The sequence below is a fragment of the Aythya marila genome, assembly GCF_965140915.1.
Source record: "Aythya marila genome assembly, chromosome: 7".
NCBI lineage: Eukaryota > Metazoa > Chordata > Aves > Anseriformes > Anatidae > Aythya > Aythya marila.
The window spans coordinates 4,706,468-4,721,631 of NC_139048.1; the positions used below are offsets into that span (position 1 = coordinate 4,706,468).

Consider the following 15,164-nt stretch of genomic DNA (forward strand, 5'->3'; position numbering starts at 1 on the left):
AGATGAGAACTACGTGCTGTGCTGCTCCATCCATCCCTGCCCTTTGGGTTTTCAATCCACAGATTAAAACTGTAAGCAGCTTGTGGATGCTGCAGGTGCCTGGGACAGTGTAACAGGAGGATTTATTTGCAGAGCTGTAGGGCACGTGGGACTCCTCTGAAATCATCCCGCTTTCCATAGCTGAATGACCCGCATTATCTGTTAAAACCAGACTGGAAAAATCCAAAATTGTTTACGTATGGGATAAAGACAAAAACACACTACAGGAGTTTTAGAGGAATGGTTTGGAACAAATCACTGCTGCTCTTAGCAGATACTGGCGTGATTCAGGGGTGAAAACTGGGTTTCAGATGGTTTAGTAACACCAGCTGGCATGTCCTCCCCTTTGGAGCTGGGGGGATGCTCAGCCCAGCCACCACCTGACCACTCACAAATCCGTCTTCTTCCCATTTGTACCCTGAGAAGCACCTCAAGTGCTTTGAAATGCCATCAGTCACGAACAGCAGCAACCACATAATCCACTGTGCAGTTTCAGATCAACATTTGGACACTTTAATCTGCTTTATGACACGGGAACATTGATCAGGAAAGTAGTGCTCTCACCTACTGCTTTCCTCAAAAGTTCTCTGCTTTGTCTGACTTGTGCTTAAGCTACTATCCTTGGACTTGAATATCAGAAAGGCATAAAGGTGTTTTGATTAACAGACTCCTCATCCAAAGGATTTATGTTTTTTCTATCAGAAATACCCAGCATTACACGAACCACATCATCACTACACCTAAATCTGGCAACTAAAACAGGCGTGTTTTGGAAAACTGGTAGGAAGAAGAACCACATTGAGAATGCATTTGGAAGTATTCACTCACATGGAACAGGAGCTTGGACAGATTATCAGATCAGATTAACGTGACATTGGGATAAAACGCCACGGGGCATGAGCGTATCCATCAATACTCTTTTTGATCACTGCTTCTAAAATGATTTTGTCTAAGTTACAGTGCTGCAGACATTTAAAGGTCATATCCTGCCCTTGAAAAAAGAGAGCTGCCACGGATGAGGGAAACCACACTGGAAACACAGGTTTTTTATATCTTCAGTCTTTCTTCTTTTTTTTTTTTTTTGCATTTGTCTATTCAAGAAGAGAAAGGATGCCTAAGCTGTACATGGTGAGACTACTAATACTTCATCTCAGAGAGCTGCCTGCACTTTGAGTCTGCAGCTATGAATGCCAGGATTTCAGAAGCGAGGCTTTTCTGCATATAAACCAGCCTGTGCAGTCCCAACTAAGCTGCACAGCTAAAAGGTCAAAATTTCACACTGCGAAAAAGTTAGATAATAAATACTGATTCATGGCATACTGACCTAAAAAGCTTACCACGCCTGTCCTTTGCTTATGTATCAGGAATTCTTGCATTGTGTAACACAGTTTTGCAACAGCTCTTGAACGACTGCCCACTTAAATGGAAAACATACCTTTTCGAAGCAAATAAACAAAAGTCAAAGTGCTGTTCACATGAATTCATTGATGAACACTAGCAGAAAAAAAAAAAAAAAAAAAAAAAACTAGCAACTGGTCTTTAGCATAATATTGAAATGAAATTTAAAGGCAACAGTAAAAGAATTAATATGTTGAAAAATTCTTCTATAATGGGGAAAAGTAGCAGGGGGGGAACAGGAAAACAGACAATAATGAGACACGTGTACGCATCGCATCCTCTTCGACTGTTAGGCACACACATTAAGCTCACCATAGCTAATTGCTCTTTGGGATTATTGAGCAGTGCACGTGGGAGCTGAGAGGTGTGTTTATCTTTCCTCTGAGCCACCGCCACCAACGTTATCTCAGATTTGAATCACCAGTAGGCACAGGCTACCGAGGTTTTCGTGACATGGCTTTCACTATTTAACCCCCCTGTCTGTGTATTCCAATACACACAACCACCGTGCCCATCCTGACTTACAGGGAACCTGACAAGCAGGTGGACAGCTCTTTAATTCCGTATTTCAATTGCAGATTTCTCGGTTAAAAACTGCTTCTTTGGCATAACCGACGTTGAATCCATGTGAATATTTCTCCACAGTTTTCTGGCTTTTTTCACATATTTTTTTTAAACCACACCCTTCTGGAGTTTTGTTCCTAGTAGATTCATTTTATTAGTTTGTGGGTTTGTTTGTTTGTTTGTTTTGCAACACTGAGGTGGGCTTGAATGAAGCTCCAGTTCCTACATACCCTCAGGCTTTGATGTTCAGATCTCTGCAGACTGGTCTCTGTCTATTTATATGCTGTGATTATTTGCGTTTTGTAATGTTTTTATTGAACTATTGCACAATGCCCTAAATGCCCATGAGCATGGTTAAGAAACTTTCATTAATGGCATTAATAAGATGATTCTTGTGAATTCAGTTAATGACCAAAAACTGACTTAAAAACATAAATAGGTTACAGCATGAAAAATTCCCAAGGCAACAAAATTTTCAAGGACTTCAAAGGTGTGCTGGCTGTCAGCCCTCGAATGAAAGGGAAAATCTCTGCCAACTGCCATTAAGGGTGCTAATATCAGTAAACAAACTGCTGAAAGGAAAGGCTGAACACCAAGTCATGGAAAAAAGCACAAGACGCTGTAAACAACCAAAATAATTTGGTTTCTGAAAGAGGAGCCAAAAAGGCATAGGAAGATCTAGGTTTTGATTAGGTCATGACTCACAGTGGCATTGATGCTTTAATGTTTACATCTCCCACATGCTGCTTCTGGTAATATTTTGAGCTAAACTGAAAGGATGCTTTGGAGATAGCAATCTCCTGGAAGTAACCTCTCCCCTTCAGTTGTGAGAACTGCATCCGCTCACACAGGCAGGTCCGCACCTCGTGAGAACAGCTCTTCTCATCAAGTCGTAGGCACATCACTGATACACGTATTTTAAAACCTGTAACAGAGGATGCTCACGTGCAAATTGCAGGGAGCGCCGTCTCCAGGTTCATCCCTAAAGGCACTTCATTTTGGACAAGTGCAACACCCCCTCCTCCCAGGGGAACCAAATTAACATCCCCTTTGGGCTGCACCTGAACCAGGGGGGCTGCTTCTCCCTCACCCCACTCCTCAGACCTAAGGGTACCAGCCCAAGGGCTGGGATCCCACAGCCTGCTAACATCAGCCCAGCAGAAAATGTGACCCAGATGGGATCCACGGTCAAGCTCTCCTCTTCTGTAGGCTCCGTGATGATCAGGACTGATTTCTGTCCCTGTCACACAGGGTACGACGAGCAGAGCCACTGCAGCTTGCTGCAATTTATGGGCTAGCTAAATGTATTAAGCAGCTCCAGGTGGCTGAAAATAGATGACTGCTTCTTCCTGCGCTGGCTGCTTGCTTAGCACTGTGTCCACACGTCCCAGGTACAGACACACGCTGGGGTCTGAAAGAAAAGCTTGGGTTTCCCTGCAGCACAAAGCCAGCAGGGCTGAGGCGCTCACAGAACCGCTGGGCTGGCAGAATCGGCGACTACTAACACAAACCACAAGACCGTAAAGTTTTCCTTGGAGGACTTCCACCCTCCCAGACGAAACTCCGACCGCGGCTGTTTGTACAAACCCCCATTCATGTCATATAGGAAAACGGCAAACCTCTGACGCTGCTGTGGAAACAAAAACTGGAGCAAAAGTGCTTAGCTCACGCTGAAAACGGTGCTATCAGCAAGCTCCGCTGGAGAGACACAAGGAAAAAGTGATGTATGGGAATCTGCTGCCTCTTTTTTTCTTTTTTTTTTTTTAAGCATAAAACTGCAAGCCTAAATATTCCACTTCCTACTCGAGGATATATTGTGTAAGACACCAAAAAAGGATATTATGCAAGAAAAACACTAAGAAAAGAAGACAACATTCTACATGTTGCAGACGATTTGCTCAGGAACTGTTCTGAGATCAGCGGAGGGAATTTCGAGAGGTCTAAACCGCAGTACCGTGCTAATGAAACCACCATTACATCAGTATTTTTCCTGTATAATCAAAGGAGAAAGTAAAGAAATGTCACTGATTTCTGAGAAGATGGTCTGTATTCCTGTGACATCCCTAACAACAAAAATATTTACATAGCACTAAATAACGGAGCGATTCCAAGTGTCTTACTCTACCAAATAGTAAACCGAACAAACCTGGTAGTCATTTAACATATTTCCTGCAGCGAGAACCACTGCAAGATCGAAACGAGGATTGTAAATGAAATTGACTCTGTTTCACCTTTGCAAGTTTGCATTTGTGCCAAAAAGCAATTTTCATCTCCACAATATTTAGATGATCGATTCATTCTTGGCAGCCTTTCACGAGGATTGTGTCACACGCATCAAAAATCTTGCAAGTATCAGGTTTCAAACTTTGTATTCTCCCTGCTAATATAAAAGCCTGAAGCCATTATTTCTGAGTGCTGATTTTAAAGGTCTGTGTAAAAAAGGTTCCAGTTAAAACAAGGCATCTATACAATGTTCATAGAAGAAAACAGCTCTCAACAACAAGAGCATGCAACAGTTTCCAGACCAGAGTGCAGTTGTTCATAAAAAACAGCACTTTTGAGTGCAAAACTGCATGTGAGTTGCACATTTGCATTGATATCCTCAAGAAAAAGAATTGATTTTGATGAATTTCAGGCAAGAGAGTGTGAAAGAACAAGTGAACCCCACCAGCAACCAGCAGCAGAGGGTCTGCAGAGAGCACTACTCCAGGCTTCTTTCTTAGTGAGAGCCAGACCTCGTCAGCATCCATTTCCAGTGTGCTTCAAGTTTGTCTTTCCACTGAAAATGGTAAAATGTCAATGACCTAAGGTAATACGCCCACAGCTTTCTTGTAGGAAATCCATATATAACTTCAGATATAAAACTTAAAAGTTTTAGCCAGACAGGAACTTTTCCTACCCCTTGGCTAAAAAGCAGAATAATATTATATATATATTATAAAAATCAGGGAGAAATCTGCATTGCAAATCAGCTACTGAATTGCTAGATAGATATCAAATAGTTGGAAAGTTCTGCAGGAGGAGCAATAGCCAGGCTGCGTGCATCTAAGCTGCTTTCCTCAGTCTCTATGCAACTTGCAAAACAGTAATTTAAATCCTCCGTGTCTTAGGTTTATCTTTAAAGTGGGCATAACCCCTATGTTATCCTATGGGAGTAGTCACAGACTGCAGCAACACTTGCAGAGCCTCACACAGGGAGGAAATATGTATATAAAACCTCCCCCAAATGCCAGAAATTCTTCTACAAACCAAGCATGCTGCCCAGTCCCTGAAAAAAAAAAAAAAAGAAAACAAAAAACCTCTCTCACAGTTACAACAGCAGAAATACGAGAGCAAAAGCAATAGGCTCCCGAGCTGGTGAGGATAAAAAGCAGGGGGAAGGCATCCAGAGAGGATCCAGCTCCATCCAACACAACAGGAAACTGCGATTTCTTCTGTAAACACCGGCGGCGAGGTGGGAGCAAGCCCAGCTCCTGCGCAAACAGCCCGCAGGGAACACGCCGTTCCCTGAGCTCGCCGGGCAGTAACATGGCCATATTAATACAACGTGGAGCCCGGGCTCATCGGCGATGACAAATTAGCAGCAGGACGGTGACAGCGAGGCGTTGGGTGGGCACAGTGCGCTGCTGGGGACGGCAGGCACCGCGCACCCAGACCTGCCTCGCACAACAAGCTCAGGGAGGGCACTGGAGAGGAAGAAGACGACGACTAAGAAAAGGAAAATAGGAAAAAGAAGAGCAATTCAGGGCACGGGCAGAGTGCTGGGCTCGAAAACATCGTTAATGGTAGTGCTGGCCGAGCTGGAAGCACTAGGAAATGTAAGTCAGGTAGTTATGGAAAAGAGTCTGCCTTATTTCCGGCAGACAGATGAGAAGAGTATTTCAGGCGACAGGTTAACGCAGACGTGGTATTCTCTCCTCTGCCGAATGCTGAAAATACAGCAGATGAGTCAGGAATAATTTCTCCACTCCTTTTTCCAGCCCAGCTCTCAGTTTATGTCCCTCCCAGCTCGGGTCATCACCCGGCTCCACTTCCCAGCTGCAGGCATCGCAGGCGGAGAAGGGGCAAGAAGTCCACTGAAAAGTCAATGAGGTAACAACGATGTGGTAATCCTGACACCCCACTTGTAACCAGCAGCTGTCTGATCTCAAAAAAATCCTCTTAACATTATAAAAACATTAAAGTCTCATTTTAAGTATGTGAGAAATTTTCGCGATGAGTATCCAGAAAACAGAATTTTAAGAGAGATTTAGTTTTAGCTTCTAGGAACCCTGGTATGAAGGCACCACAGCATAAAAAGTTATTGTTTTTGTTGGTTTTAGTTTGTTTATTTTAAGCAGTTTTTCTCTAATTAGAAACCTTAAAAAAAAAAAAAAAAACTCTTTAGATGCAAGCTCTGCAGCCAGGAGGCCTTGGTTTCACCACTTGGACTCGCACTCCTCCTGTGGTGACAACAGAGAAGGATCAAATCTATAGAAGAAACCTCAAAACTGTAATAAAATGTACATGGCCCATAGCCTGGGGCTTCATAATTGTACAACACATAAATTCAGCATAACTCAAAGGCCACAAAATATCTACGCAGGGAACAAGTCCCACCGCCTCTGTCATTATTCTCTACGCGTGTCTATGGAGTCATTCTAGGAGCATCCACGTTTGTTTTAATGCAGCATCAGCAAACAGGGAGTGTTTGGGAAATGAAACTGGATTGATGCAGGTTGTGCTCCTGCCACCCTATGCAGATATTTACAGAAAGGAGGTGGCACTGAAGATTTCTCGGGTTATTGATAAGCGACTCCTGCTTGCCCATTTGACTGCTTTCAGATGGAGGTCTACATACAGACCTCTGACACCCAATGTGTCAGACACCCAATGTGCAGGCATGCCAAGCTGTGTGCATGTTGTCCTGGAAAAGGGAACGAATCATCCCTTCACCAGCACAAATGTTGAAGTGTGGCAGTCCTGGGGGCTTGTGTTTACTTTCGGGGAGGGATGGTGGAGGGGAGCTGCTTGGGTTTCTTGTCGCTGACGGTGCTCGCTCCACCCACGTCTTGCCTTCTCCAAAATTACTTTCTGCAAAAGCAGATTGACAGATCATCAATGCTGTTTGCAAAACTTTGCCAAAACTGCAGTCTGCAAGTTTAAGAAATAAGGTAATGGAAAAGAAAAGTAATGGAAAATGGAGCAGCTATGCTGGCCAGGGGCAGTAAAATGAGCAGGGACTCGAAAGCTTGGTTTGCGCTCAGCTCTGCTGCTGGCTTAGGGGGTGACCCTGAGCAAAGCCCTTTATCTTCCTCTGCCCCAGATTTGCTATCTGTAAGTGGGGATAGTGACATCGGCCTCTCCAAATTGTTGTGAGATCCCTTTATGCTCTGCTATATAAAACCTTTCAAATTTTAGACCATCAGATAACTTCTAGGCGTAATCAGTAGATATACGATGCACTAATTCATCCGTTGGTTATTTTTCAGTAAAAATATGCAAATCCAACTCAGAAACACGGAGTGATTTTTAATTCTTACCACTGTCACTCCGTATCGTCCCTATTTCTGCAAAACTGGCTGCAGGAGACACTCACCTTGCAAAAAAAAAAAAAAAAGCTCCTGAAACTTCACAAGATCAGGGAAACAGGAGACAGAACGAGAAACCCTGATGGAATTTGACAGGATAAAATGACGGCAAGCCAAGGGCTTCCCAAGTCACCAAACTTTAAAGTAATACCATCAGCAACCTTTGTCCTTTTTTGGAAGTTTAAGATATTATTATAAGTCTCCTGTTCCAGACATGAGGGGAACGTCTTCAGTCAGCGTAAATGAATGCATTATTTTATAGTTATTAGTGCAGGGAAGCCGAGACTTGCCTTTTAGAAACGTTCTTCTCTTTGAGGCGGGCGAGCCAACCTGGGAATCACAGTGGCCTCTATCCAGAAGACAAAACCAAGTTTTTCTTTTTTCCCCTACATCCAGAACACAGTCTCCAAAATAGTATTATATGGAGACTTGGGCCCAGTTATGAGTAATGTGGGACACACGATGCTGCCGAGTCCAGCCAGGCATCCTGGAGGCCCCAGCAATTTATGGGCGCAGGGAATTACTTTATTTACCACAAAAGCTAAGTTCTGCAGTACCCCAGTTTCTATTTGTAACGTCGCTTTCTTTCACTCCAAGCACACATAAACTCACATTTGAAAAATATTTTCCAGCTTCTCCTATTTCTTGGACAGCAGCTTCTTTCCTTCAACCGCTCAGCGTACGCTGCCTCCGTCCCATCCAGGCTCTGTTTAACACGACTCCTCCTGCTTACTCATGGCTTTGAGCGCTCCTGCTCCGTCCACAGGTACCTTCAAATTTCAAAGCCCAGAAGATGAAAGCACTGAACCTTTCCTTGTTCCAAATCTGTGTTTACTAACTTCACTGTTTGAAGTCTAAAGACTAGCAAATGACTCCCAGCTCCCCGGGAAGGAAATCTAGATGTGGAGCAAGGAAAAAGGTGAGCCTCTTCAGACAAACCACTTCTTACAGTCCCCTCCTCTCAGAGCCGAATACTTGGCTTTGGAAAAGTTTTTAAGCCCGCGCTGGGGAATTGGTTCTTTTCTGGAAATATGTTGCTATTTATTTCCACTGCACTTGGCTCCTTTTCCTTCCCTCTCTCCTGTTCTTCCCCTGCCACAAGGGACAGGGGAGGCAGAAGACAACTTCAGACCACCCAGACACAGTAACTTGAGGGAGATGAAGGAGGTTGAAGAAGTCCATGGTGCTGGAGTGCCTTTGTGCATCCTGTTCCTTTCCACTCCATCCTCCCGGGTCACTTTTCCAGGCTCCACACATGCCGAGCAACCTGCAAAGCTCCGAACATTTCTTCAGCACGCTGACCGTGACGTGGCTGTTATGATCTTTAGGGAAACAGCTGAAAGCCTGGTTCACAAAAACAAGATCAACTTTCCTCTTGATAAATCCCTGGCTAATTTCCTGACCTTCCCAGATTTCTCAACCGAGTTTCTCTTCCTGCCCTGATTATTCACTCCTGCAAAGCATACCACTGCCAGACCACTTAGCTCTGAGTACTGCAGGCCGGCAAAGTTAGCCAGTTCCATCTGCTGCTCTTTCCCATTGTTTGCTGCATCAATCTCATTCTTTATATATATATTTTTTCAAAGGGCTGCGAATTAATGACAAATGGTTTATTGACCGCTGAGGTCATTTTCTTCTGCCAGATAATTATAGAGTCACTTGGACGCAATTCAGCCGGGTGCATTTCAGAGCAGTCAGCTACTTCGCAAGAAATTGAGTTTGAGCGATGGATTATTTTTTTCTCTTCCCATCATCTCTGGAGCTACACAATGATAACGTGGTGACAAGAAATAGCAAAACTCATATCCGCCTTCCTGGAACTGAGGGTTACCCCCAAACTCACCTCCTGCTTCCCTCAGTGGAAGGAGCACTTCTGTGACAAAGCAGCATGACCGCCCTGTGATAGGCACCAGCATCCCGAGGGTTGCTGAGGTACCACACAAGTCTAATAAAAATATGAAGGCCTAAAAATCCACCTCAGAAAGGGTCAGTGGAAAGCTAGGAACCGAGAGCACCCGTGAGGAACTTTCTTCCTCTTACTCTGATTAAAGGTCAGAAGATGATCTGGGCCCATTCGTGTTTTATGGGGCAGCTCCCCAGAGCCCGGCATGGAAAGAACAGCACGCTGCCCTCAGGCGCTGGGAGAGGCGAGGAGGGGAAGGGAAACCAGCTGAAGGGTGTGCTGAAGGTCCTCAGCCTACTCCCCTCGGTCAGCAGGGACTCGAGAGCACCACAAACATATTTGCAGAAGAAAAAGAAAACATCCTCTGACACGATGAACATCAGCACGCAAAACACTGAGGTCTCCTTCGCTGACCTCATTCCTGGGAGTGGGACAACGTTTATTTACGTGGCTGTGGCTTCTGCTCAGAGGATGTTCACCTTCTTTTGGTGACATTTTATTTTCAAAGGGTCCTGCGCAGGCCCTTTTTACCTGTGTGTGCTTTGACAAGCCTGAGCGCTCTCTGCCAGCGCCGCTCGCCCTTGACGGGAAGCGAAGGTGTCTTTTTGTTAAAATTCAGGCTACATTTTGTCCCAGCCGCAGCTCAGCAGGCCTGCCCGGCCTGCTGCACAAAGCACACGCAGCCTGCCAGGGCTGCTGGGGCTCGTTTGGCAGCGTTTTCGGTACGAGCAGCAGGGCCACGTCCTCCGCCAGAGGCAAGAGGCTTCGGGAATGTCTGCCTGGGACTGCAGCCACTGCGGAGGCTGCCCACCGCCACCGGGCAGACAGGACAGGGCTGGGATGGGGACAGGGCCCACGCCAGCGGGACGGGTACCACCGGTTACACTGCCCCAGCTATGTGGCAGGAGGATGGACAGAGGCACACACGCCTCCCCAGACGTGGACACAGGCCCTAATGAAAGGGTCAGCAGCCGCCACACAGCCCCAGCAGCACGTAACGCTGCCCGCTGCCTGCCCAGGAGCGTTTGGGCCCTGCTCCCATCCTGAGCATTCACCACACAGAGGCCAGGCCTGTGTTAGCCCCGGCTGGACGCTGCAGCCTGGCCCTCAGCAGCTTATGGGGTTTCTCCAGCCACGGTTCATTTCACCCCTTCTGCTTCTCACCCTGCACCCAGAACCCACCCACTCAGCACCTCAGTGCCACCACCACCCCCTTGCCACAGCTTAACTCCGAGGCCAGTGAAATTTTCTTCAAGCTTTTTAAGGCACAAAATCCCTATCTTGCAAAAGAAAGCATCTCCCTTATGCACACAGACCCAGAGCAACCCCGCCCCGGCTCCTCCTTGCCCTCTCCACAGCACGCCCTGTATTTGGGCACAGGCACAGAGAACCACTAAGGGCAAAGAGAGGGGACTGTCACAGGTGGGAATTGAAAAGGACAGAAGTTTTATTTCACATAACACACAATGTTGTGCTTGACCAACTACTATAGCGATGGGAAGCTTGCTTTCTCTACCTCCCCATTCTCTTGCTTCCCTTGGGCCACTGCACTGTATTCACTAGATTATTTATGAAGATACGTTACTGTGAACATATAAAAACATTTTATCAAGGATAATCCACCTGCAGGTAGAAAAAACACTCTTGAAAACGAACTCAAAATAAAATAAAAAATTAACAACTGTAAGGAGCCACATATTAGGCAACGGCATTTCAAAACACCACGTTCAATCTGCCTCCAGGGAATGCAGCTTTACAGCCTGCTCTCCATTTCTCTTTATTTTGGAGGTTTTCCGCCAACTCTCCATTTCTCTTTATTTTAGGTCCTTTGCATATGAAAAAAAGCTCTGTGTGCAGCACTGTTCACTGTGTACTAGGGATAACCACGTGCTACTGGTTTGCTCTCTAGCACCTTCCTTTTGTCCCTGCTGATACAGAAAGGAGTGCAGCTCCAACCAGAGGTGCATGGGGACAAAACGAAAGGCTGAAGGCACCCTGGTGGTCCTGCAAGAGCTCCTCTGCCAAGCAGAGCTCTGCACCGGGCCTATTTGCCCAACAAGTTCTCTGCACGGCTTACAGCGGATGCACATTGCTCTCCAGCTCAAACGCTGCGAGCATTCAGCGGAAAAGGCTGCAAGGCAACAATATTGGCATCATGAATTGAGAACTGGAAAGAAAAAATAAATCACAAGGCATTATATTATGCTGCAGATCAGGAAACCGCAGTGTGAAAGCTTTGATTGTCTCCGTCACTAAATGCCAGCAATGTTCCACAGAACACAAGGCAGCTTTTAAACCGGGGGGAAAACAGGGGTACAAAAAGGGACTGTACTGATACAAGAGTTTGATTGCTGAGGCAGGATCGGCGTTCTGCCCAAGCACAGCACAAAGCTGCTGTACGATGGGATATTCTTCTGCTGGAGAGGTGAGGGCTAAACACGGAGAAAAGGTTACCGCTGTTTGTAAAGAAAGAAGTGCAGAAATGGTGCAGCCTGCATCCAGAGGATCGGTCCTCAGGGAAAAAGCACTTACCAAAACATGACTACCGCTTCAGAAATACAGCCTTACTGCACTCTATTTTTACGTGTTACCCTCTCAACGTGTTGAGTGGCTTGAAACAAATGCACAGCCTTAGCTTAAAAGACGTAAACCAATCTGTACAAGGGCTTGCAAGAAGACACCTTGTAAGGACCATCCCATGCTTATCGACCTGCACATTTCTGCCTTGCTGTGTCACATCCTGCATGAATTGCTCCTAGAAACGAGGCCAAAAACTTGGCCCTGCTGCCCAAGCTCGGCAGTCCTGCGTGCAGAGGCAGCTGCATAACGCGGCCACGCGCCTTTGCCTGGTGCACCAGCAGTTTGCACCAGTTCCCATCCTGGTGCACGGCATGTTCGGCTGCCTCCAGCTCCACTACAACAACTAAATAATAACCATAAAGCCGAAGGAAAAACACCCTGCTTCTTACTATTACTATAACAGCTTATGCTGTTACTTCTTGATGACCACTCCTGTCCTCCAAAAGCACTGGAAGCCAGCCTCCTGTGCTGCTAAGTCACTAGTTTCCTCCTCTCTAGCAAACTCATTATTAATAAGCAGAGCGCATCTGCTAAGATAGGCAGCTGGTTCTGCTCTGCTGTCACGGACACATCGTGAACTGATTTTAACAGCTTCCATGCTCACAGTTTTTTTCCCTGTGGCATTACTTCGTGATGAAGTGCCCGGATAGCAGCGAGTTTTGCCAAAGTGTGCTGAAGGTGCACAGAGCAGGATCCTTGCCACGCCAACTTTGCAAGTCCTGCAAGCAACTCCCCTGGCTGCAGCCCAGCATCCTCGAGCATCCCTTTATTTTTGGAGGATGGCTGGGTAGAGAAGGAGTGGTTTAAAGCTGGACACACCATCCTCTCCCCGCAGTGCTTGGAAGAGTACAAACCCATATTCTCGCTCTAGTTTCTCACTAGACCCGAGCTCCAGTAGTGTGCCAAGGGGAAGAGCAAGCCGCTGCCACCCGCTGCGAGCCCCATCCTGGCTGCGGGCAGCACCTTGGGCTCCCAGTCCCGACCTCAGCAACACCACCCGCGCCCCCCGCGGCCGCCGCTCCCCACTTTTCCCCCTTCTCCCCCTTCTCCCCTTACCCTGCCCGCAGGCTCCGCGCTGGATGGCGATGACGGGCGGCTGGCGGAGAGCCTCAGCCCGGCGGCTGGCGGCCCGCAGCTGGCAGGGGCTGCCGTAGGTGAGCCCATCGCTGCCGCAGACGGGCTCGCTGCTGGAGCACACGCAGCGCCCGGCGGCCGCCCGCTTGCGGACAGTGCCCGAAGCGGGGACGCCGGCTCCGGCCGCCACCACGCAGCGCAGCCCCTCACCGCACGGGGGGCTGCCTCCGCCAACGGGGGCTGCTCCTCCTGCGGGAACACCGCAGGGCTCGCCCTCCTCAGCCCCGCACACCCGGCAGCAGCCGCAGGCATCGGGCACGGCGCCGCCGGGGCAGGATGCGGGCAGCGGGGGGCAGCGGGAGCGATCGCAGCGCTCCGGGCAGGCGGCGGGGGGCGGCGGAGGGGCCGAGGAGGCGGCGGGGAGCAGCGCCGCCAGCACCAGGCTCCAGGCCCACAGCGGCATCGCGGCGGAGAGAGGAGGAGGAGGAGGAAGGAGGGAGGGAGGAAGGAGGCAGCGGGACGGCGGCGGAGCGGCGGCGGCCGCCTTTAAGCCGCGGGGCGGGGGCGGCGCGGCCGGCGGGGCGGGGCGGGCACGGGGGGGGGACCCAGCCGCAACACCCCCCGGCGGGGCTTTTTTTTCGGTTTTTAGTGTTGTTGGTGGTTATTTATTTACTTTATTCTATTTACTTTGGTCTGTTTATTTACTTTATTCTATTTACTTTGTTTATTTACTTTATTTTTTATTTATTTTTATTTTTATTGTATTTTTTATTTTTATTTTATTTTTTATTTTTATTTTAATTTATTTTTTTTATTTACTTTATTTTTATTTATTTTTATTTTTATTTTATTTTTTATTTTTATTTTATTTTTTATTTTAATTTAATTTTTTTATTTACTTTATTTTTATTTACTTTATTTTTTATTTACTTAATTTATCTATTTATATTATTTACTTTTTAATTTTATTCTTCATTTTCATTTATTTATTTATTTATTTTCTCCCCACACACCCAGAGCAGCAGCCCAGCCCACAGACAATCCCAGAACCATTCAGGTTGTAAAAGCCCTCCAAGATCCTCTGCTCCAACCGCCCCCTACCACCAGTGTCCCCACTGAGCCGTGTCCCCAAGCACCACGTCCAACCTCTCCTTGAACACCCCCAGGGACGGTGATGCCACCACCTCCCTGGGCAACCCGTCCCAACGCCTGGCTGCTCGTCCTGAGGAGAAATGGCTCCTCATTGCCAGTCTAAACCTCCCCTGGCGCAACTTGAGGCCATTCCCTCTGGTCCTGTCACAGTTACCTGTGAGAAGAGGCCGACCCCAGCTCCCCACACCTTCCTTTCAGGGAGCTGCAGAGAGCAATGAGGTCTGCCCTGAGCCACTGGAAAGTGAGCACAACCCCATTGTTAATTAGGTGTTGACTGACCTTTTGAACAGGCTACCAATTTGTAATCATCTAAGTGTGTCTTTATCAGGTACCGGCCAACCAAGGGCCTAAGGAATTTCACCAACCCTTGGGCCAAATGAAACGCTATTGAACTGAGCTGCTGCCAGTAAATGCTCAGTGCCAGCAATGGCTTTAGTACAGAAAAATACAATGGCTTTTCTCCTGCAAACAGTGAAGCAACAAAATCTTAACAAGAATCTTAAAAAGTCTAACAAAATCTTACAAAATCTTAACAAACTGACCACAAAAAACACTGATGTACTCACTGGGATGCTTGGTTACCTGAAGGTAGAAAAGCACATCGACTCCAGCATCCCCGGTCAAATCCCCTTGCGGTTGCTGTTTCCCAGTAACTCCTATGTTGCACAACAAGAGAGATTTCGGGAGAATTATTTGGTTTTTGAAGAGACCAAAATTGTCATCTGGAGCAGTTTGCAGCAAAACTTCCTCACTTGGGTTATTAGAATCGTTACAATGTTTAAAAAAGTCTAAAGAAATTTCAAAAATACTTACAAATATTTTAAATGTATGCATATATGTGCATATATATATATATATTAGATATTTTGGTAAATTATTCACAA

The 15,164-nt window shown here is 46.8% G+C and overlaps 1 protein-coding gene across 1 annotated transcript in view; it reads right to left on the reverse strand.

Annotated features, from left to right (window-relative positions):
• Window positions 1-13,637, reverse strand: part of HTRA1 (HtrA serine peptidase 1) — a 30,569-nt gene extending 16,932 nt beyond the window's left edge. The window contains exon 1 of the mRNA XM_082764204.1: window positions 13,111-13,637. Coding sequence (XP_082620330.1) covers window positions 13,111-13,591 — 481 coding nt within the window. The 5' untranslated portion in view covers window positions 13,592-13,637. The remainder of the gene's footprint in view (window positions 1-13,110) is intronic.
• Between the last annotated feature and the right edge of the window lie 1,527 nt (window positions 13,638-15,164).